At 36.4% G+C, this 24,400-nt stretch overlaps 1 protein-coding gene across 1 annotated transcript in view; it reads right to left on the reverse strand.

Annotated features, from left to right (window-relative positions):
• LOC132706477 (uncharacterized) overlaps positions 1–22,590 on the reverse strand; it is a 30,872-nt gene extending 8,282 nt beyond the window's left edge. Inside the window, 15 exon segments of the mRNA XM_060677828.1 lie at positions 5,171–5,358; positions 5,408–5,550; positions 5,629–5,697; positions 7,587–7,678; positions 7,728–8,333; positions 8,385–8,575; positions 12,141–12,195; positions 12,248–12,337; positions 12,389–12,457; positions 12,507–13,169; positions 13,222–13,412; positions 14,388–14,613; positions 18,622–18,711; positions 21,042–21,470; positions 22,474–22,590. Of these exon segments, the coding sequence (XP_060533811.1) occupies positions 5,171–5,358; positions 5,408–5,550; positions 5,629–5,697; positions 7,587–7,678; positions 7,728–8,333; positions 8,385–8,575; positions 12,141–12,195; positions 12,248–12,337; positions 12,389–12,457; positions 12,507–13,169; positions 13,222–13,412; positions 14,388–14,613; positions 18,622–18,711; positions 21,042–21,470; positions 22,474–22,590 (3,219 nt within the window).
• Between the last annotated feature and the right edge of the window lie 1,810 nt (positions 22,591–24,400).

Here is a 24,400-nt window from a genome sequence, read left to right on the forward strand (position 1 = left end):
AACGAAATTTTTTGTGAGATATGGCTACTTGCAAATTTCTCTCCTACCCTTCTCTAACTAACTAACTTTACGTCCATCAGAAGAATTGAGACTAATTCTCGTTTCATCAGAAAATAAAACCGTCTTCCAATCATCGACACTCAACAATGTTCTCATTCAGCCTCATTTAAACATCTTCTGATTGTTCGATACGATATTGTATGATGTCGAAGAGTTCAACCATACGACTTATAGTCGAACGATGTCTTCCTAGCACATTAGCAACATGACACATTGAAAATTAAAATTAAAGCTCTTGATGCTTCTTCTTTAATAAGCGGTTTCCAAATAGTTTTTTATCAGTACGGCGGATTTTATTTGACCTTTGCAAAATTAAAACACAACATCTTGTGACAAATTGCTTAAAATGCCAAAAAAATTCCAGGGCCTACTTGACAACATGTAACAAATAATTATGAAGTCTACAAAAATGTACTTTCTTCTTCAACAGCAAAGATATTAAAGTAAATCAAAGAAGAAAATGTTTGCGAAAGATGGAGTTACCTTTTATTGTAAACTGCTATATGTTTATCGGAAAAACACTTTTTTATTTTACCCGGTGTAAAACGAAAAAGAACATTTTTTCATCAGCGAAAACTATGAGATTGTCAAGGAACCAATCTGCAATGAAAAAAAATATATGATGATACATTAATTTTGCCAAGGAGTTTATATTGATGTTATGTTAAATATTACTACTTACATGGTTATTTAATTCTAGTAACTGATGTGTAATAGCTCAAATTTCAAATATAACTATTTATGAAACACTTTACAATAAAATTTAAAGTTATAATAACGATTAAATCAGTATTATTACAAATTTCATTCATTCTTTGGTGAATTTTGATAAAACAAGATTTCTTAAATGAACCAAACTCGAGATTTCTATCCAATAATTTAAACAAAGTTCGATGAGGTTGATGTCTTTTGTGACGCTTATTCAGATACATTTGCGTTATCGATTTTGTAATAAAATCCTATCTTATATCAATTTCCTTTATTATTAAAGTAAAAACCACCTAGGGAGTACTAACTAGGATACTAATACTCAACTAGCTAAAACAAATTTAATAAATATTCTAAATAAATAATGATAATAAGTTTAAATACGAAGCTAAGGAATTTTTCAAATTAAGGTCAAGGTCAAGGCCAAAGGAATAATATTTGGAGAAATAAAAAAATACCTTTGTAGGTTTAAGGTCGAGCAGTTTAAATAGATTCACAGTCATTACATATACATTTCAAATTTAAAATAAAAATTTTGTCTATGGTGTCTTTTGGTTTTTGATAAAACAAATGATATAAAACTATTATTCGTTTTAGTGTGGGACAACTTTTCTGAGAACTAATATTTTGCAAAATCTACTGGACTCTTCCAGATATTTCTTAGCTGAACAAATAAAATCAATTAATTTATTGTTTTCTGTGTACAGGGTGGTCCGTTTAAGAGGGGCCTATACCTTATCTCGAAACGTACGGGCGTTACAAAAAAAAAATGAATATAAAAGTTTTTTCTTATAAAATGACCTTTATTTTTTATTTGCATAGGCGATCATCTTCACGATTCAGGTTATGTTTAAACCATCATTGTTGGGTTTCTTATTAACTTTTAAAACTTTTTTCAATCAATTATTTTTACAAAAATAATGCTTTTCTTTAGGCAATGGTCAAGTTTAAAACATATTCTTAAAATACGCGCTGTTGCCACGTTTCGCAAAATGATGCTTTTCTCTATTTTCTTAAATAGGACACCCTATGTATTATTGAATTTTTGAATATATAGATAGATAGATTTATTTAGCCATTTTTTACATAAAAAGTCTTTAGAACAAATGGCGCGTCAGTAGTACAAAAAAAAAGAAACATTTACGCTGACAAGTGTGTATAAACAGAGTTTTAAGATAGAAAAATAGGAAAATTCCATGCGTGAAAGCAAATAGACATACACTATAACAGTACAATACATAAATTATATGACATATAAATTATATGGAATCTAAAATTTAATAGAACACGTAGATATAGATAGACAGATAATAAAACATATGTTTATCTAAAATTCGTGGTTGGCCGAAAGGGTGTATGTTATAAAAGGTATTAAAAACACACTGAATCAGAACGATAAACACTTATAACCACTCTATCGATCGTAAGGAACACAATACCGCAGAATTCGGCGTGCAAATCTACACAATATTTATCAAGATCTAATGCTTCACACTTAATATTATTTTTTACATATATTATACAGCCACCTTTGGTGGTGCTTTTCCTACAGTAATAACTCTGCAGGATGAAATTTTCAAGATTTACACTTTTTAGAGCGTCTTCACTATTTACATGATGCTCAGACATACATACCACATCGAAATGATTATCCATAAGAAACAGGAACAACATATCGATCTTGTCTCGCCGGCCCTACATGTTCTGGGCAAATATTCGGAGGGCCCCAGGACCACACGGAAGAGTCCCAGCTACTTGTTGGGGTGTACCCCCGCGGGACTGGAGAAAAAACGATTAATCAGAATCCCGGTCGGTCAGATGGATGGATCCAAATTTTTGCGGCGTCAGAATCAAATACAGTCGCCTTGAATGATCCATAGTATTCCAGATATTTTGAATTTATTTTGTCCACACGAGCGTTGTTAACTATTAGAGTAAGGTAGGCTTGGATATCTTCTGTCGTTGTATCCGGACGTAGTTTCGTGACATGAAAACATTTATTTTTCTGCCGTACTGACTGATTGTCGTTCGCAGGTAGGCTGTTGTTTACGCCAACTGCTTCTGAAAAGGTAGGTTTAGACGGCCTGGTTTTGTTGACTGTGATCTGATTGAATCTGATCCTGCAAAGCGGTGATAGCAGTTGCCTGATATTGGATGATTAAATCTTTCTGCTTTAGCAGCTCCTTCAAGTGTGCAATCTTAAGATTCAGATGTCTTTATCCTCCTTTATATTTGTACGGATATTTTCGTTTGTTTTAATATCGGAGCAACAGTCAATTTTGTCACCACCGAGATTTCTAACATGTTCCGGTTTTTTGACGCAAGATTTGTGCGACACATTTCACACAGACTAAACCAGATCCAGCCACACTGTCGCACCTGTTGCATGGATTATTATTTCGTGCAATCTGCATTTTGATAGTTGTTTCAAAAATAAACGGTAAACAGTAAACTCACACTGTGGCCCAGCTCGGAGCAGTGCACGTGCAGGAAGCGCGACTCAAAACAGGAAAAAGTTGACTCCCGTGACTCACAAACACAATATTGAATACCTTTCAACTACTGAAGACTGTTCACGTAGCTTTCACCAATTAATACTTCCTAAAAATCACTGAACTAACTAAATATGGTACGCAGTTATTAAAATAGGTTATAACGGGACGGACATAACCAATAGCCACACTGATAGCAATTATAAACAGATGTTGCCAAATTTCGCAAATTACTTATTTCTACGTTTAAATGTCTACGTGAAATGATTACAAAAAATTAACACTAAATTAATTAAATTGGTTTTTTAATATGTCCGCCGTTTTGAAGTATACAAGTAGTATATGCTATTTCTAAATAGTATGTTGCATTTGAGACGTAGTTTGTTTCATTCAGATAGTGTTGACGCTTTATCTTTGTAAACCATATCTTTCCATGTGCCCCACAAAAAAAAGTCCATCGGGGCCAAATCTGGACTCATCGCTTGCCAGGAGATGGTTCCCTTTTGTCCAATCCACTCTCTGAAATTTTCGTTTAAAAAACAATGATTGCAGCACTTCGATGGTAAATTAAGTTTGGATGCTTTCTTTGGGGAATATTATTATGTATAAGTGACCGAATTTCGTTCCTTAATAAGTTTAAATACGGTACGAATGTTAAATTTTGCTAGTAAAATATGGGTCCTTAAATTCTAGATTTCCAGATTGCGCACCATACTTTTACGGATCTCCGCCCCAGCTTGTTTATTTCAAAAACACATTTCTTATTTTCTGAATTCCAATAATGCGTATTTTTTGCATTAAATAACACCGCAGACGTTGTAAATATTGATTCATCGGTCCAAATTATATTTCGAAATATGTTATCTAAAAAATGCCTATCCATCATTGTATTGCAAATTTCGAGTCTTAAGTTAAAATCTTGTTGTTGTAGTTTTTGTACTGCTGCGAATTTAAATGGCTAATAACTGTTAATTTTTAAACATGTTTGAAGTGTGGTTCGTCCTACTTCTACATCTGAGGCGGCAAGGCGCTTCTCTGGAGTATTTTCAAAATGCAGATGCAGATATCTAGCTGCATATTTCCATGCGAAACAGTTCGGCTCCTAGTTTTTTTCACTAAAACACTGCCATTTCTTCGAAGCTGTTGGAGTATTTGGCGAATATTTTTTTTCTGGCAATCGCCTATGGAGAAATTTGGCTCTATATTGTCTGAGAGCAAGAGCCGGACTTTTATTATTGGCGATGTAACATTCTAATAGGTCAACTTTTTTCTCTTTCGTATACATTATACAGAATAGACTCAACCAAAAAGTTTTTTTTTTCATTTAAGGACCTTATTTACAAAATTCTTAAATTATGAATTTAAAAGAATTTATGTATTATTGGAAAATAATTGCCAATTGAGCCGAAACGGTAAGTCAGAGACGCGTACTTTCTTATATAATTGAAATTGCCATTAAAGTGGATATTCGAAAATACAATAATAAACAGGGTGTCCCTTTAAGAAAACTGAGAAAAGTATCATTTTGCGAAACTTTGGTGATTGCCTAATGAAGAACATTATTTTCGTTACAATAGTAGATGGAAATTTTTTTTTTAAAGTTAATAAGAACCCAACAATAATGGTTTAAACATAAGCCGAATTCTGAAGATGATCGCGAATAAGTTCGAAACGGTGCATCACAGAGACATACTTATATATATCGTTGAATTTGTGTTTGAATGGACTATCCAAAAATGCAATAAAATGTAGGGTGATCTACTTTAAAATGTAACTTTGTTTTGCCGCCCTGTATATTAAAAAGTGACAATTTGCAAAACAAAAAAAATAAAGGTCACTTTATTAGAAACAACTTCTGTATTTCTTTTTTTTTTAAGCCCTGTAGGTTTAAATGAAGCACGACTTTTTACCTTGAGGCAAATCTGGGAGAATTTCTTGAGGAACCCTGCCCTGCTTGGCGTGTGCACCATGCTGTACAAAATCAACAACAAGACCACCACATGTTTCCCCAGGTCGATATATTTAAGTTTGGCGTATATACCGTCAGAGGATGCAATCGATTCTCGTATCACGAAGATGTGGACATAAGAAAGTACAGCTAGAATTGACATCTCGATACAATATCGCTTGCTTGCTTAAAAGTTTACCGTAAATAATCGCTAGGGTGTAACTCAGAATCAACGAAAGGGGCGATACTTCGAGTCTGTACATCTTGCCCAAGTTGATAAACGTGATCGGACACAAGTCCAAAATTTGGCAGATTCTCTGGATAAGAAAACGTCTCCGAATCCTTTCTGGAAATTGCTACGATTTGATAACGGGGTACTAGCAAGATCTCTTACCTTTCTCATATCGGCCGCTTTAAAACTTTTTTAGACTTTTGAAAGCTGACACGTCCTTGTAAGGATCGTTTGAAGCTAGTGACTGTTTGTCAATACTATCAGTTTTTGAAACATACGTTTGGTTTAAGTGCAGTCTAAGTAAACTATGTCGATTGTTGATTAATCATGTTCACGGTGGATTCTTTTAGAGGCAAAATCAAAATCCCTTTTCAATAGCAGATTGTCGAAAAGTAATATCTTGCTTGAAGCTCAATTTTCGTAATACAAATGCATTCTTACAGTTGTCAAATTGTGAATTTGGTTGTTAGTACGTCGAGGTTTGATTAAGTCTTTCCAATAAGTGATTGCCAGATAAAATGTAAAGATGGCAAGCAATTTATATTACGACCAATATCTTAAAAGACATTTTCGGGATATTAGGACACGGAGAAGATACAGCCGAAAACACTATGAAATAATGGGTAAAAACACTAACGAAACTAGCCAGAACTAACGTTAGATGCCATATACATGCCACACAATACCAGAAAATTGAAATGGTTCCCAGAAGCATGTTGCCGAGTTCCCCTTTCCCGTTGATTCTTTGAAATTTGAAAGGTTGAAAGCTTAAACCAAAATTTAGCAAACAACGTCAGAATCGGGCATCTTGTTTATTACGGTGGCACTGTCCAAAGCCTACTTCAACTTCAAAGTTCAGAACTTCTATTTCTTTCTTTTGGGGAATTAGCTTGTGTTACCCCTGTTGCATTTTTAGGGAAAAAAATCGTTTTATAATAATTGCTTCCTCCTTATATTTGATTTTCAAAATACACTTCAGACTCTTTTATCTTCTAAAAACTTTTCATCTACAATCTACAAACTTTTGATATAGATTTTAAAAAATACGTTTGATGATTGACTTGAAAAGTTGATGATATGATAATATTAATAGCGTTATCTCAAATGCAATATAAACTACTAAAAGTCTTTGTCATTGGAAGAATACTACTAAATAATAAAATAGTTTGGTTCTATGCTTGGTACGAATTGTATAACTGTTGATATAACGTAGGACAAACGACTCTTTGGTCACGAGTTTGTTTTTTCACGAGAGAAGCAATTGCTTAGTGAAGGAGTTACTGAATGTTAGAATTATTATTTACATTAATCCAGCTCAAGTGGCGCCAGCTATGTACAGCTAAGCAAATTATTTTTTTTATATTCTGTGGTTTCCACTGTTGTATTACGTTTATTATGATGGCCGCCGTGACGTATATTCGTTAGATATGCATAGAGTGCCGATTGAACGTCAAAGTTGACAAAATAGAACATGTGATCCCTTCCAAACCCGTGACTAAAGTACCGGAAATGTCCAAATTTTCGTGCGACCGTGGCTAAAGAAGCTAATGTATTAAAAGGGTACTGTCAGCACTTTTGATCGGTGCATAATTGGATGTTTATAGAAGGGAGTAGAACCTTGACAAATTTCACAAATAAATTGTCAATTTGATTTGATTTCATTTCATTTCATTCGAAGAAAAATTAAATATAGCAAACGACCTCAAAATGAAAATTTTATTTATTACATAAAATTTAAAAAAACAATTAAAATGCTTTTGGTAACTGGAAAAAGAAATAACATAAGAGAAGGGTATAACAACCCGAACTATATTTGTATTAAGCATCTAAACATTGATGTATTGCCTAATATTTTATTTACTGGCATCCCTGCAGCGGAACTATTGAGAACCTGAGGTGACCGAATAACCTAAGGATCATTATTCAATTGCAGAAGAATCCCCAAGTAGGTTGAAGTGGCCCCGATAAGCTAAAATTTTTAATAGAGTATTGAGCATTCTTCAGAATATTTTCATGGTAAAATTACCGATGCCATAAGACCCCTATTAATGGTAAAGTATCCACATCCTTCAAATTTGATAGTGCAAAACGTCACGTAGGTCTTGAACGCTTCGACCTGAAAACAAAAAAAATTCAACTCGCTTACTCAAAAGGTCGGAACCGATTCACCAATTTTCTGGTTTTCCCGTCAATTTCCAGCTGCAAAAGCGAGCACACCAATTCCTTGGTCTTCCTGGCCTAAAATAATGATTTCAGTAACTGAGCGTGAAAACATCTTTAATCATACTGTGCTCAAACATCGGTGGCATGGTTCTATAATCACCATACAGGCGGTTGCGTGAACCATCGCCCATACTAATTGTAGGAATATCGGAAGCCAATGTTCTTGGAGGTGTAATGCCCGGATCAACACGTAAAGGGTTCCCACCAAATGTACCAAAAATGATAGGAGCAATAAGAACACTCCGAAAGAGGAATTTAAAATTACAGCGCACTCTCTAATCTGTCCGTACGTTTTAATCAGGGTCAGTAGTCTTCTGGCCAATCGCGAGTCATTCCGCTGCTGTCTTTTGAGACGAAGGAATTTATTTTGGGAATTGGTGACGAGATATCGTTTCAGATTTAAAAGGCACTTGTTGAGAGAAATCAATCTAATGTGCGTAAACGACACAGCGTGCCATACAAACAGCTCCAGGAGGTAGAACATCAAGTATATAATATAGTACACCCCCAAACGAGAGAAAAAGACTTCCGCATCGATACTGCCGTTCATTAGAGTCACTCCGATGTCAAACGCGAACATTGATAGTACCGCAAGGACTACTAGAGTAATAATCCGCAAGGACAGTCCACTGTAATATTTATGGCTCGTGAAGGATAGAGAAGTATCGATCTAAAATAATACGATAAAACTTTCAATTAGTTATGTAACGCATATGGTCACCTGAATCCACAGGCTGATCAGTTTGATTAAACGGGTGCACCTTGATCGGATGGAGATCAAAATGTATTTGGTAATGAATATCACAGTGCCGATATCACCAATTACGATGTACAGTATTTTGGACTTTTTAAACCGTAAGGCGTGTTCGTCGTCGGTCCAGTCTGTTACGCAGCCGACGATGAGGATAACCACTAAAAAATGAGGGTGGATGTCATGAAACATGGGCTGTAGCAAAAGTTACACACGCATGAGGATTATCAAGATATGGCTGTAAATAACGTAAAAACGGGACCATTTGAGAATGTAGCGGTGTTCCGTTATAACGGGTACCAGTGGGCATATTCCAAACAGACGAGTGATGGACAAAATGGGCGCTATCATCATGTATTGTTGTTTTGTAAGCGCTATCTCTAGCATTTCGAAGTTGGTCTCTAACATCGACAAAAGTTGCCAGACAAGTAACGATCGGTAGTTTAAACTAATGCGTTGGCAGCACGTATTGGCAGATGATATCGCTTCAGACACTAATTATCCATTTGATTAATTTCCAATTGATGTGATCGATGAGTGCAAAGGTAAACAAATGGCGAAGGGCTCCTACATGTAAAATCATAACCAAAAAAGTCGAAACAACTCCAGCGACCTTCAAACAATCGTTTACTGCTACATTGGAGGACACCGAACTGTTGATCAGTAAAATAAAGTTAATGTATAGAAGCTCAGCTGGCCAAGTGACAATATTAGCATTGGTATTGGTATTGGTATTAAAGGGGGCGCCCTCGCCGGCATCCAAGCACTTAGGCCACCAGATGGGCCCGTTGTGCCCCCAGACCGATCTAGAGGGCCGTCTCCAATGCCTAGCAAGCAAAGATGCCTCCTAAGCCTGCAATGTCCTGTATAGGCCCCTGTTAGTGCTCTACACTCCCTTCTGGTCAGTCTAAGCAGCTCCCTGGTCCAAGGGAGGGCGGGCCCATCCATCATAAGCCCCGCCTGCCTCATTCCCGAAGCAACTCTCCAGCCCTCCGCGGCCCGGTCTCTCGCCCAGGCTTCGAGAGCTCCCCGCCTCACACACGGGGCAATCCCCAAGCGGGGCTCTGATCCTATATGCCTATTCGAGGAGCCCTCTCTGGCTAAGGCGTCCGCTGCCTTATTGCCCCGGATACCGGTGTGACCCGGGACCCAGACCAACGTGACCTTCCTCTCCTCAGCCACTCTCCTCAGTACCCCTTTGCATTCCTTTATCAACAAGGAGCGCGTACGCACTGACTTCAGCGAAATAAGTGCAGCCCTACTATCCGAGCAGAAGAAGACCCTCCTGCTTCCATGGTTGAGCCGAAGCACCTCTCTGGCCGCCATCAATAAAGCGAAAATTTCCGCCTGAAACCCATAGGGACCGACAAGCTCGATCCCGTTGTCTCGCAGTACGCTCCAGCTCCGGCCAGATCTCCCATTCTGGACCCGTCCGTGTAGCAGAAAAGTTCATCCCATGCGCCGACTCTGCCCTCTCTCCACTCTTCGCTGGATGGGAAGAGTGTCAAAGAAGGTCATCTCGGGGATCATGCGCATGACCCCGCGATCCCCGCGATAGCCCTCTAAAATATCGTACGGACCTCGATTGAAGGTTCCCTCCCTCCAGAGCCCGCAACTCGCCAGCCTCACAGCTGTCCTGGCCGTATTAGCATATGGTTCGATAAGCAGCAACGGCGTCAATATGTAGGCAATAAGCCAAACGAACTGAATGTTGGTGAAAAGTTCTTCATTCCTCTGAGATTAACAGGATATATGAAGTCTGAAGCTATACTCTCAGCGTCACGTATATGACGATCCTCGCCAACGCCCCACAAGATGTCGTTGAACAGTCTTGCCAAATTGAGATGTTTGCCAGATGTTATGAACGTTAACTATGGCATGGAATCTTGGAAGCTAAAGAAATACGATAGAAGTACGATGGGAAAAAAAAGAGAGCGGCAGTTGTAATGACTAATAAAATAAGGATACTGCTATACATAAGATACATAATGCAAGGAAAAATAAGTGGAAAAAGATCAGTGGGAAGGAGACGACATGCTGTTCACAACATCAGTCTCGAAAGTTTGATGATTTCTAACCTTCGGAACGAACACGAAGAAGATGAAGCTTATCTGACTGCTGAGGTATTTCCTCTCTTCCATCAAACGCCTGATGATGGTGGTGGTGTTATTTAGTATTTATTTATTATCAGAAATAACTGAAGCCTAAGATCGACACCCATCAATCATCAAAAAGTCCAAAAAATAAACATCTGAAGACAAATTAAGAAAGATAGACCATAGACAACAACAAGTAGAAGAGTTTTACGGACTGCTATATAAAAGCCAAAGTAATAGAAATATACACCCAGAATCAGAGATGCAAACCTGTAAAAAAGGTGCAGTTAGCCCTTTAAGAAATATCAGTAGATGAGATTAAGCTAGTCGTGAAAAAGATGAAAAAAAATCAACCTTTGCCTCTTCAATATAAAAACTAATACTACGCCTTCGTAATACTAATCTTGACTTGAAAGAAGTTGTGATTTTTCCAGCCAGTAGAACAAGCTAGTTTCTGAAGTGGGTTCGGGTGGACTTCCATAAAGTCTTGGGCAGTGTGGAGCTGTACGCAGTATTACAGTCCCTAAAAGCATGCCTTATTGACTATGGATATACTAAACTAATTTGCAATATATAAAGATATATAAAGATATATAAAGATTGAAAGAGGAGTATGCCAGATGTCTCCAAAACAGTTTATCACCATCCTAGAATACGTGTCTTAGACTTACACTGCAAAAATCTATCAAACCTACGATTTGCAGAAGTAATTGTTTTACTGACTGATAACTTCGACCATATTAGGGTAATGTTGCAAGAACTTCTAGAGCTTTTATAAAATTTATGACAAACCTAGTCTCTAGCAACAACCTAATTATTGAAAACTCCGACGCTGAATTGGTAGATAAAAATAAGAACTAGGCTAAGACATGTGGGTCGCATGCAGGCAGCTTAGCAAAACGGTAATTCGAATGGATAGCTGGATCCGATAGATAAAACAGAGGGAGACCACCAACAAATTACATCCGAAACAAGGCAGAAAAGAACGGACGTCACCAACGAACGCCTATGTCCAGAGGTGGGCGCAGAAGACTGTTCGATGATGATGATGATTAAACGCTTGTACAACGAATCGAGTCTGATCTTTATGAAAAATTCCAAATGCAAGATGACAATACCGACGAAATTAGGTTTTAGTCAACCTTCACGGCTGAAAGAAGGCAAAGATGTCAGGGCCGCAAGCTGATATCATCGTCATCACGGTGATTATGATCGTGGCAGATTGGAAATCAAGATAAAGAATATTTTAGCTAGTAACGGGTACCAATTTTAAGAAAAGATACCGGAAAGACTCTCATTAGGCGGCTGGTTACTATTGTACTTTGCAAAATTTCCAACTGCTCCTCCGGCAGAATTATTTCTATTTAGCCGATATAAATAACTACATACAAACGCAACCACTCCTCTTTTTATTATAAATTGCAATCCGGCCTTATCAAATGTCGACACGTTAACAATGCTTAAAGCATTAGTATTTTTAAATATGCATGTAAATTAGAGTCCAATAAAAATACGTTTCAATACGGTTTATTCGTATAATTCTACACAGTGTAACAATTTCAAAATTGTTGATCGGATTGAATATCTCAATAGCTTAATTTCAATCAATTACATAAAACCGCATCCTAACATGCGTAATTAAATTGAAATAAAATGACCAAATAAGTTGCCACCGCTCCGGAAATCTGGAAATTAAAAATCCATCAATCGAGTCAATCCGCTTCCATCCTACCGTACCGTAGTCAGCATATTCCTACTGATGTAGAAGAACCCGCAAGCTTCGAAGCTGATATCGCATACGGACAAATGCTCCATGAAAATCTTGACCTACGAAAGAGGGCTCGTTAATCTTTAGGCTCATCTTGCGCTGCAACTTACCGCTTTGTTCACTTCTTTACCCACATCGAGCATCATCATATCGCACATCAGGGCTTTGGTTACATTTACCTGAAACAAAAGTTTATTGATGGTAGCAAAAACGCCCTATTTGCCAAACCGCTTTAAGACATTTGTGACAGGGTTCGACGATCATCAGCAGTCTCGCAATGTGGGCGAGTATCCATACAACGTAGAGAACCACAAAAAGGGTGTTGTCTCTTTGAATTATCTCCAACACCAAAAAGTACGGCGTCACCACCAAATGGATGAGGCAACTTAAAAGAAGCAGCTGGAATCATTCACGGGTCACCAACCAACAAATCTTGGTTAGTTCCTCTGACTTACCACCACTCCAAACGGACACGGATTTGCGAATTTTTTGGTAAATTTTAATCAGTTCCATTATGCGGGCTGTTTGGTTTGAGTCGATATCTTTCCTCACGGCGTCTTCTGGATCGATATAAGACACTAGGAACACCTTTCGCGTGGCCACGTTTATGTTTTTCTTCTCGATCAAGATGCACCTGTTGAGATCTTCGATTCGGATGTAGATGAAATAGAGCAGGTGCGCTATGAATACCTCCTGGAAGAAGATAATGAAGTACAGGAAGTAATACACCCCGAAATTCTGAAATAAGCATTTGGTGCAGGTGGCTACGACCGTGTAGACGAATATGTCGTAGCCGAATAGCGCTGTAGTACCGATTAACACTGCAGCCGGTAAAATTACGGATCGTCTCCTGTGCTTCTTGTAGTCGTTTATGGGAACAGTTGCGTCGATCTGGAAGATACCAAAGCGACTATGGGAATGCGACAAGAGCCATTTCGATTACGTCGTTCCACAGTTGCAGCAGTTTACAGAGGTGTCTCATCTTGTACGGGATGGAAATTATCCCCAAGACGTCTATGATTATTACAGTGCTGAAATCACAGACTGTGATGTAGATGGTCTTCGTGTCTTTCATGCGGATGGCGCTTGAACCGGCCTTTACGTCTTCGGAGAGCCCCACCAAGGTAAAGATGGCTGCAAGGATTCAGGTATTATGCGAGGAACAAGGTTTTGGTTACACTGGTCTAGATTTTTCTAAATATCATAAGTTTAGGTTTTTTTTATTCATTTTATGCGTTAACATCATAAACAGTGCATATACATACAAAATAGGTTTGAGCGAGTTGTAAGATAAAGAAGGAAAGTAGCGAATGTGATTTTTGTGGTAGTACATATACACTTGGACAGTATTCGCCGTGATTTTACAACAGTTAGTTGAGAACTTGCAAATATTTTGATAAGTTTTGCATAAAGTTCATATTCCCTATAGTTTTGTTAAGTATTTACGTGCAGTTCATGTATTTTTTCATGAACAAAGCCAATAAATATAAAACAGTAATTTGAAAATTTTAGGTTATAGAACGCCATCAAAAGAGCCTCATTTACTTCACCAATGTGAGTTAAATGATCTTGTTAGGGTTGGGGCTATCAAAAACTAAAGCACAATCAATATTACAACAGTGGAATTTGTTGGATAAGAGTATAAGAGTCTCCTGTTTTCGCACAAGACAAGAAAAACAAAACAAAAATGTGCCACTTAAAATTCATTTTTTGGTCTCCCATGTAGATTTCTTTCCTGAAAATCTCGGTGCCGGGTCAGATGAGCATGGTGAGATGTTTCATTAGGTCAGCAGCAATGCTTGCTGACTTCTGTTGGTCGATTCGATGAGAAACTCCGATGGAGACGACGAAAAGAAAAAAACTACAAAGTAACTTGTATTTTATCGCCATATTGAGATAAATTTACTGATACTTTTATAACTTGTAAAACTTGTAAGACCGTAATATATTTTTAATTTTTTATAATCGATGTTACTTTAATAATATCGCTTTTGAATTAAAGGGACATTTAATTCAATTCAATTTAGAGCACAAAATATAATGAAATCATGCATAAAAGAAATAAGGACAATTGTTTTTTTGCGGACCAGTGTTATCTATTGTACTTACACAGGATTATGACGAGGAAATAACTGTAAAGCAAGTACCACGGCGACCATTTGGGTTGGTACTGGTTGCCCACCTTCTCGAACTTTATCGGACATAGGCAAAACAGTCTGCACGTGACGACAAAAGGCTGAAGTGCCCTATAGTTCTCCTCCGAAAGCGTTGCGCGACAAAGCTGAAACGCAGAATTTTTGCGCAAAATTGGACAACTTTCACTAGGCACCAAACGCTTCTCTCAACTTTTGAGGCAGCAGTATTTATAGGGTTGCCGAATATACTAGCGTTTTTTTGTGCCCCAACCTTTAGAGACGGCGTAAGACGTGGAAAGGAAGTAGGTACCTGTTTCGGAATATACCAAACCATGTTGCTTTGAGTACGAAATATTCTTTTCGCAGGAGCGGCTGCAACGACGCTGTTTACTGAACGTTCGTTGCAGGAGTCATCGGTCACAATCAAAATATGTTTACCGATGTTATCGGTCCACTCGATTCTCTAATGAAAGTGGGGTTGATTGTTTTCGTCCGATTTTTCGACGAAAATGACGTGTCGCTGCACCGCCGTGAATTTGTTTTCGATCGGAGCTTTTAAATGTCGTTAAAGCTATTGCAAGCGATTATATTCTGAAGCGGGCATTAAATTGATATATCGGATATTTTCTTTACGTGCGTATTTCTTTATTGAAAACAACAATTTCGTGCAACAATTTTAAAAAATAATCTGTGTTTAAAGCTACTAGGGTATCAATTGATATAACTTGAACTAACCAAAACTACTGACCTATCTATTCTAATAAAAATTTCTTCATTCTTCGTGCTGAGTAACAAGAAATGCGGAGTTTTGGTTTGATAAAGAGATCACGCACATTATTTCAATTGGAATAAAGCCACTAAATACATAGTGACTACTCTACCGATCTAAAAGGACGAAAAAATTAGTCATTAGTCATAGACGTATATGCCATGAAAATGCAACCCCAGTATATGCTTCACAGCATTTGTAATGCTGATTCATTGCTTCTTTTTTTTAATTTTCCGAAAATAAGCAGGTTTTATTATATTTCTTCTAAAATTTGCTTAATGCCATTTACTTATTGAAAAGATCGGTTAACCGTCTCCTGTAAGAAGACCTGTAATTGCGATTTAAGTGAGATACTGAGCTGGAAACAGGATTGGTCGAAATGCTAAAACAGGCAGAGTGCTTAAAAACCGAAAATCGGAATTTTCTTTTCAATTTTTGGATGGCCTTAATTAAATAATATTCAAATATATATAATAATAATAAATGTTATTTATTCGGACCAAAAAATAGCATCCATTAGATCACATACGCGTAGCAATTACTTAAATCAGCAACCAAGGTATCTTCTATATTTGAACTGTACATCTCATCTTTATGTTTAAAAATAAAGAAGAGTTGGTCTTCTACTTAAGAAGCAACACGTATAACGCAACAATTATACGTATATCAAGTAATGTTAGTGTTACCAGCTGAAACTGAAAAAAACTGAATCTTGATGTGGAAAAATTTTTTTAGCCCGTCAGGGATACAATTATGCAAGGCAGAGACATTATATGAACAGCTTATTCCAAAAATTACTGTTCTGTGTAGTGGAGGTGTTATGTATAATATCAGCACGAACCTCCATCTCTCTATAGAGATATCATGGATTTTTAACTGAAATTACAGTCGAAACTCTATATAGCGTACTTGAAAAGACTGCTTTTTTTCCGCTGTAGTTTTCGTTATAAAGACTTATTTAATTATTTAATATACATATTTTAACATGTCGTACTTTGGCTTGAATTTTTAACATTTCTTCGAGAGAGCCATCTTCCCCATGATACATAAAAAATTTCTCTAGCAGCTTAACCGAATATAGGGGTTGTTGAATGGTTAGTGATGATCTCAGATCAACTTCTTCATCTTCTTCTTCCTCTTGGTGCTCTTCCTCACCCTTTCTCGCTTGTTGTAATATGGCTTCCTCTATCAAGTCTGCTGTTGTAGGCAAATCCTGATCTATCAACATAAAATCTTGCAACTCCTCACTTGTAAACGTAATTGTTGTTTGAAACTGCTTTATCCACTCGCTTAGTCGCTCATCAATTCTTCCAAGTCCTGTTGATATTCTGTTTCGGTAATAAGTCTTACATGACGATAGGAGTGTTGAATTGTTTCTGCTGTCACCTCTTTCCAAGCTTACTAATAAAGTTTCTTCCACCATAAAGTCTTCCACCCACACACTTTTCGCTTCAAAATTTAAGAGTTTTATCTTTCGTCCAGTTTCGTCAGCATTCAAAATGTTGTCAGCAGGGTACTTTTCTGTTAGTTTTGGCCACGTCTTCTCCAGCCAAACGTTAGTGACGTTTCTGTCATCACTTATTTGTCCATAAGTCTCTCTTTGAACTTCCCGAAACCATCCTTCCGAGAAATCGATAATGCCAAACTGTGCAGCAAACTTTTCTGCTTTTAGTTTTACGATAGGTCCAGAGAGTGGTACATTTTCAAAAACCGTGGCTGTTGAAACCACTGCATCATTGCCCTATCCAAATCTTCAAATTTTGGCTTTCTTAGTTTTTTTACTAGAACTGCCTGCCGCTTCAGCCTGAATTATTTTTCCCTGCACTTTTGTGGATACAGTCGACGGTGTAACTTCGTACCAACGTCCCACGTCACTTTTCTTAAAGCAACTTTATCATCTAGAGATAATTTTTTTTCATTATGGTAAGGAATTCTGAGAATGTAACAGACTCTATTAATTACAAGGGGGCCTACATTCCTTATTTTGTTACCTGATGTGCCCTTTTTTAGATTTATATGGAGACCTAATTGTTCAACAAATTTTCTTCTTTCTACGCTATACAGAGTTTCGCTGTAGGGAGTTTTCACTGTATTTTGCGTCTGCACTTCATGTTAAGTCAGTTTATATCTTCAAAAACAACTGCCATTTGCATACATTTGCATGGAGAAATAACTCAAATGCCCTCCCAAAAACACTTTGTGAGTGGTATAGAAGTTAGCAAATTAGCATTATCAAGTTTTAAGTATGACGCTTCCGTTTTGTGTGCCCATCATCGTCAGACTTGCATTTTTTATTTAAAATTTTTATCGAGCTCGTCATTCTAAAAAATGAAATGAAACCTAATAGTGTATAGGAAGTCGTAGACCTATTCTACGCTTATGCTGGACTGAAATAAATCCTGATATAAATCCACCGGATTACTTCTCGTGGAGTGTTTAAAAAATCGTTTAGTGCTTTTTTAGTTCGGAGCTATTGCTGCTTGGTTTATTCAACGTCAAATACTAAAATTGCGAAGGCTTATCGCAAACTGCATTGAAGCAGGTTGCTTTCAATTTAAACACCTTTTATGATTCTAGACTGAATCTTCTCAATATTAATTTAATAACTGTGTTCTTCTCGAGTTTTCAGTTGTTTTTATTTTGACGATTTGCAATAACAAAACATTAATAATTAAATAAAAACAAAAACTGTAATAATTTGTTAACAAAGTATAATTATAAATAAAAATATTAAATAAATACGTCAAGGGATAATAATGCCTATGCCCGGTATTTTTTTGTAAATAATTAATGACGAGCACTTTGAAAATATAAAAAAAAATCGGGACTGTACTTCAAAAAATGAAGTTGATGATCGGCACACATAACCTAAACGGCATACGTAAACCTTAATATCTGATTGTAATGAGAAAGTTTCATTTGTTTTTAACATTTTCTTTAACTAAATAAAGAAAAATTTAACAAAATTTTCGGTTCTTCCAGATATCGCCGAAACTAACCGAAAATTTTTCGATTTTGAGGAGTCTTTTATTATTTTAACCGTGTTTCATTTAAAATAACAAAGTTGACGTCGGGGAGGATACTTTTGGGACACCCTGTATGAAAAAATAACGATATTTGAAACCTTTAGGAGAGTCCAAAAAATTGTTTTGCGGCACTTTTTTTCGTACCTCCTATGGATTTCGAAATCGTATAGTGGATCGTTTTATTTGGCACACGGTCTACGTTGTAGACCATCTCATCAAAAATAATAACAGCGTCAAAATTTACTTGGACCGCAACTCACTGCTGAATTTCTATCCATAAATTTATTTAAAAGTGGCGTCGACTGTTATTTATATTGGTCCCACATACCTCCCAAAACTTTAATCAAATATATTAACGTTTCATGGGTGTTGCAATTTCTGTGTCACACAGCGTATTAGAGGAAAACGCTTACCGAGACGAACAAGTGCCTGTCGATAACAAAAAATCCGAGGGCATCGAAAGTAATTTCGTATGTCGCCAATGTATCCGTGAAATCCAACAGCTAAAAAGATTGTCAATTACTCCCTAGCACCGAATAAAACCAGAAAAAAAATGGTCACTCCAAGCTCCGCCCCTTTCTCGTTCCTCGGTAGTGATGGCGAAGTACGCAAAGGAGAATAAATAGATTTTAACAGTTCTACAGCGTCAATTCAAAATCCAAATTCATGTTAAAGTTAATTCTAGTTCTATACCAATGTCTTGTGTGTTTCCGCCATTGACGGAGGAGTGACTTTTAATTGTGAACTAAGGTAGCATGAGCACTCAAACATGTATACCCGCTTTCTGGTGACTTGGTCGATATCCGACGTCAGCATACCGAAAATAATTGTTCTTATTCGCAAGGTCTGAAAACCTGACTTTTAAAATCGGGTAGGTAAAGTCTGTTCATAGATATAAGAAAGTGACTGACTGATACGAATTAAGGAAATACTCGGGCAAGCTGTAAGAACGAAATATGGCCGAACAGGTCCGTACTTTGCTTAAAATTTAATTATTTGGGGTTTTGTTAGGAAAGATACTAAACAATATTTATTTATGTATGTACTTATGTTTAAATCAAAAAATAAAATTACAAATTATTATTATTATCTACTTAAATTACTTAAAATTATTCACATAATATATCAGTATCACTATTCACTATTCTAATTATTATTTGTTCAATATTACTATATGTTTAACAGAATTTGCCTAACTTTGTGGAGGGACATTGGAGTTAATACGGAGAAAAACATTGTTACGACGAATGGCAGATTTCAGTTGGTGCCAAAAATGTTCAATGGGATGAAATATACAGCGGTCAGGTGGAAGCCTTAAAACTGTATGCCCGAGATTTTTTTTTTATAATTATCACAGACGTATTCCTTTTGCAGGTTCAAGCTTTGTAGAACCTCAGTTAATTGCTTTTTGGTATAATCTTCGTGAAAATAAATGTCGTTATTATACATGTAGTTTTGGATTTCTGCTTTTGTGTCACATGAGGAAGGGGTTTTAGTCTACTATGATAACTTGCATTGTCCATTACAATGAAGCTATTAGGAGGAATGTTTGGAACTAGTTTGTTTTTAAACCAACCAAACCAGAGAAGAATCTTTAATATTATTCGCAGACAAAGAAACTCCATTTGGAATCCAAACATCTTTAGAGCCAGCATGCAAAATAGTTATTCTTTAACCTCTTTTTGATGGCGCGTTTGTTTTACACTTATCAGTTGAGTCAACCCAACCCTTTTTCAAAGTATCATAAGTGTCAAACCAGGTTTCATCCAAGGACATAATTGGCCTTTGTTGTTCTCTGTAAATCCTAATTTCAAGATTAAGATTAAGATTGCATTAAAACTTGCCTTTTGTCAATTTTTTTAAATCTAAAACCCATGTGTTGAATACACTTGCATAAGGTAGTTCTGCCACATTTAACACCGGTATCGTCTTTTTCAAGCCTCCTAATATAGGCACGCTTTGTTCCTCGTAGAACTGGTAGATTTTACGCTGTATTATATCTTGATCACTTTCATCTACACTCGAGAAAATGTCAGCATCTCTTCTTTTTTTCCTCACTGAAGTGGGATTATTCACAATTTTCCATACAGTTGATGTTGGAATTTTCGTCAATGTGGCCGTTTCTTCTAAAGATGTTTGCTTGCTGGCACCACGTTCAATGACAGTCAAATAAACTTTGTTTATAACTTCCTTAGTCTCAATAGAATAGTGTTTTCTATATTTGGGCTGGAGCATCTCTTGAGATGCACTAGACTCGTACATATTTTGCATAATTCGCACACGATTCAACACACCCTGTATTACACACGAAATACGAATGATTACTAATCAACTGAAACTAAGTAGTATACCAAACCAAACAATATTAAACACAGATAGGTATAAAATTATTTTCTATTGCGGACCACAATTTTACCTGAATTTCAATTCCCAAACTTTAGGTAATAATCTTGTTGCATTGTATATTTACTTTCTTATATCTATCAACAGACTATATAAAAAAAATTATAACCCACCTCCCTGTAGCACATATAGCACGGTTCTATAGCTAATAGCAGCCTATAGATATGGAGGAAAACGACAAGTAGACTCAGGGCGATTGACTGTTGCTTAACTCGCGTTTCAAAGCGAATCATAAAAGGAACCAGTACCAAATGAATTAGCAAACTCGATATAGTCACCTAGAAATTAATCAAGTGGTATACAATATTACAAAATAGTATACCTACCTATTGTTTAACATTTTTAATTTATTTTACTATAAAAGTAACTTAAAAAATGAAGTCCATAAGAAAATCTTAAGAGAAAGGAAACGCACTAAGGTGCAACTTACGAGCCTCTCCGACGAAAATCCTTCGTTGTAAATGGTGGCCAGTTCCTGAACGTATTTGTATGCTTTCAGCAGTTTCAGCACTTTTCCAGCAGCGGATTGACGACGAAAATATTCGTAGTGGACAATCGAATCAGTCTCCGGAACAATACTTAATTTTTCCGCTTCACCGAGCAAGCTGTCGTTTAAAGCAGTTAACCTGACGCCTATAGAGAGCACGAGATGCCCTTGTAACAGGCTATGTCCCAGCAAAACACAGTTGAGTATAGTAATGTTCCAAGTTCCAAAGATCATTTCTAATGACATTGCTTTAAAGTTAATCGAAAGACCAATGGCGAAGATTAACAACAAAACAAGAAAAGCTACCAGGAGAAGTTTCACGGAGTATCGCCGATGCTCTTTGTATTTCGTTACCGGGTTCACTTTGTCTATCTACAAGACAAGACATTGTGTTCGCTAGCGCAGGGTTGTAGAATGTTGAATAATATCTAAGCAGTTTCATAAGCATTGATAGCATCCTTTTTTACAACAGTAGAAAAAAAAAGTAATACAAAAGCAGATATCTTTAATTGACACACCCTGTATTTCTGACACATTTAGTGTTCTTTTCGGTGTCCTCTCTTATGTGCCAAAATATTTTTTATTTGGAGGGATAAATAAAAAAAGATTAAAATTTCATTTGGCTCGCTGGAAACAAAAATCGAAAAAAATCTTTTTAGATCCGCTTGGCTCCAGCTAAATAGTGTGAACAGTAATGTCAGGGGTCTAACAATAAACTTGTTTATCCTATTTTATACAGGGTGTTTATGGTTTTTGGTAAATATCTCTAAAATTATGGAGAGCTTCAATACATTCGTAAGATAGATAATTTTATGAAAAAAACATATTATTATAATAACTGAAATAGACGAGTAGAAAGTCAACAAGGACCTTTCAGAGAAAAAGTCTATGTTAATAGTGCAAAAAACATTTTGCTCAATTTATTGTCGTATATACAATATCAAAATTGTCGTTAAAAATGTGTTTTTCTGTATTTAAGTATGTCGCATAATTAGAATCTAGACTATTGTTTTTAAACGCTCTCTTATGTTCGTTAATGCGTTTCTTGAAGGATATTTAAACTGAAATATCTCATAAACGACTAAATGAAATGTTAATAAACTATATGTTTTTGAAATCAGGAAAAGGAGATCTATGATATATAGGCCATTATATTTTAAAAAAATGACGTGGCTTTCATTTTGACAGCTCGAGACGGCCGTTTGTTTTTTTTGACATTTGCATAAGATAATAGAGTAAAAATCATCAAAGTTTTGTATTTATATTTTTTTCTATCTTTCAAAATTAACCCTGCAGGTGGATGTCAATAACCCAGTACATAAGGACGTTATGAATGCCCCACACACTAATGCAGGACCCTAACTTTACAACTTACTTTGGCCCATAGGTTTACCAATTTGGCCACGAATCTGGCCCGTCGTGGTGTGTGGAACGCACCGTAAGGCGCCGCCACCAGAACCGCGATCCAATTCAGCAGATCTATGTCTTCCATACTCACGTAGGTACGGCAAGAAATGTCCCAAATCATTTTTATTCTGTGACAAACCGCCGCAGCTGGAAAAGCAAATCTTAATGCAGATTAATCTCACAACTTGCATTTTTGAAACTTAAATACCAACCGTAGAACACAGCGAGTGCGTAGCTATGGATCAGAAAGAGTAACGAAAATTTAATCTCGTAGCCTTCGTCGTCGGGTACGAACTCTACGGGGCAGAGTCCAAAGAGTCGGAACATCTTACACACGGGCTCACACATCGAAAAAGATTCTCGCGACACGAGAACTTTTCTGAGCCGCTTCTGAAAATCGTATCAGTTGTAGACCTACCAATGTAAAACATATTTTTACCTTTCGTCCGTCAAAGTTGGGTGCTATGGATTTGAAGATCGAAGCCCGGAACATTTCGGACTTGTTAGCGTGTCAATGACAAATGAGCAAGCGTCGCCATATTTGTTGATACGATCTTTGAACGTGATGTTAACATATGGTCTAAATTATGTTTGCTAATATGTAGGAATTGCTTCAATTTAAATAAATGATATGAAAACGACCTGTCAAGCTATTGTAAATTCGTCGATTACACTTAAGAGGATTTTAATTTTCTGGGGGCACGTAGAAATTCACCCAATGAAGATAAATTTGATTTATCTACAAATAAATAATGATGACATTGTAATATGATCAGAATTTCAGCCCTGTCTATCTAGTTGTATATTATCCTTACATACCGAGTGTCCCAATAAAGGTGGCGGCGTATGGTATTAAGACAACAGATGGTCTTAGAAATTAAAAAAATTAGTAAATCGACCAAAAGAAAATGAATTTTTGAAATGACTACAAAGAGTTGCAATTGTTTCTTGAATTTTGAAACTCAGTTTCTACAAGAACTGTTAATATTAACCATAGTTAAAGTAATATTTGCATATTTGTTCTAATATCTGCAAGCATAGCGGTCCCCGTCTCTAAAAAGGCTTAACGCATTTTGATTGTCTTGAAGTCAAGGATCTTTCTTATGCTGTCAATTGTTTTATGAGGCGATTGTGATTGCTTACCGATTAGTTGGGTCCGACTTAATATTTTCTGAGAAAAGAGTAGATGCGACGGTATCACTTTTGATTATATCATTATAAAGTAAAATAAGAACTCAACAATTTAGCGAAAACCCCATCTTAATATCTTTATCCTACCCTAAAATAATATATAAAAATAAAATAAATAAAACATTATTATTTATTACTTTTTTTACAATTACTTCGAAGGGCACCAAATCACTAACTCGGTCGCAGATCAGTTGGTGGAGACTAATTAATCTTATTAACAATTTGTTTTAATTTTGATCTAATGAAACTTAAATATTAAAATATGTAATAAAAAGAAAAACTCTTCCCAATTGTCCTAATAATGTAGATGCTATTAATAATTTTTTTAGAACCCCTTATAATACCTTGCCCAACATTATTAATAATACTCTATTGCAACCTTGTTGGCCCACAGAATTAATGAATGTGGTTTGTCCTGATATTTTCCTGCAATGTGGAAACAAGATTGCTTTCGAAAAATCGTTACTGGGCGGGGCAAGTTCGTAGCGCGTAGCGCGAAGCAGCTTTTTATTATAAGAGGAAAGGACTTCGCCGTTTCGTGTGGTCAAGGGACGCATTGTTTTTCTATGCAGCCTGTTAACAATGTCCTTCACATCTAGAACTTCAAAGTTACAGCAAACATCGGTACATATTAAAATTTGCACAAATAATAGCGTTTTCGAATGATATTTTTGCAAATACCTCGCGCCCTGTATAATTGACGA

This window comes from Cylas formicarius, unplaced genomic scaffold, assembly GCF_029955315.1.
Source record: "Cylas formicarius isolate icCylForm1 unplaced genomic scaffold, icCylForm1.1 PGA_scaffold_8__14_contigs__length_24414737, whole genome shotgun sequence".
NCBI lineage: Eukaryota > Metazoa > Arthropoda > Insecta > Coleoptera > Brentidae > Cylas > Cylas formicarius.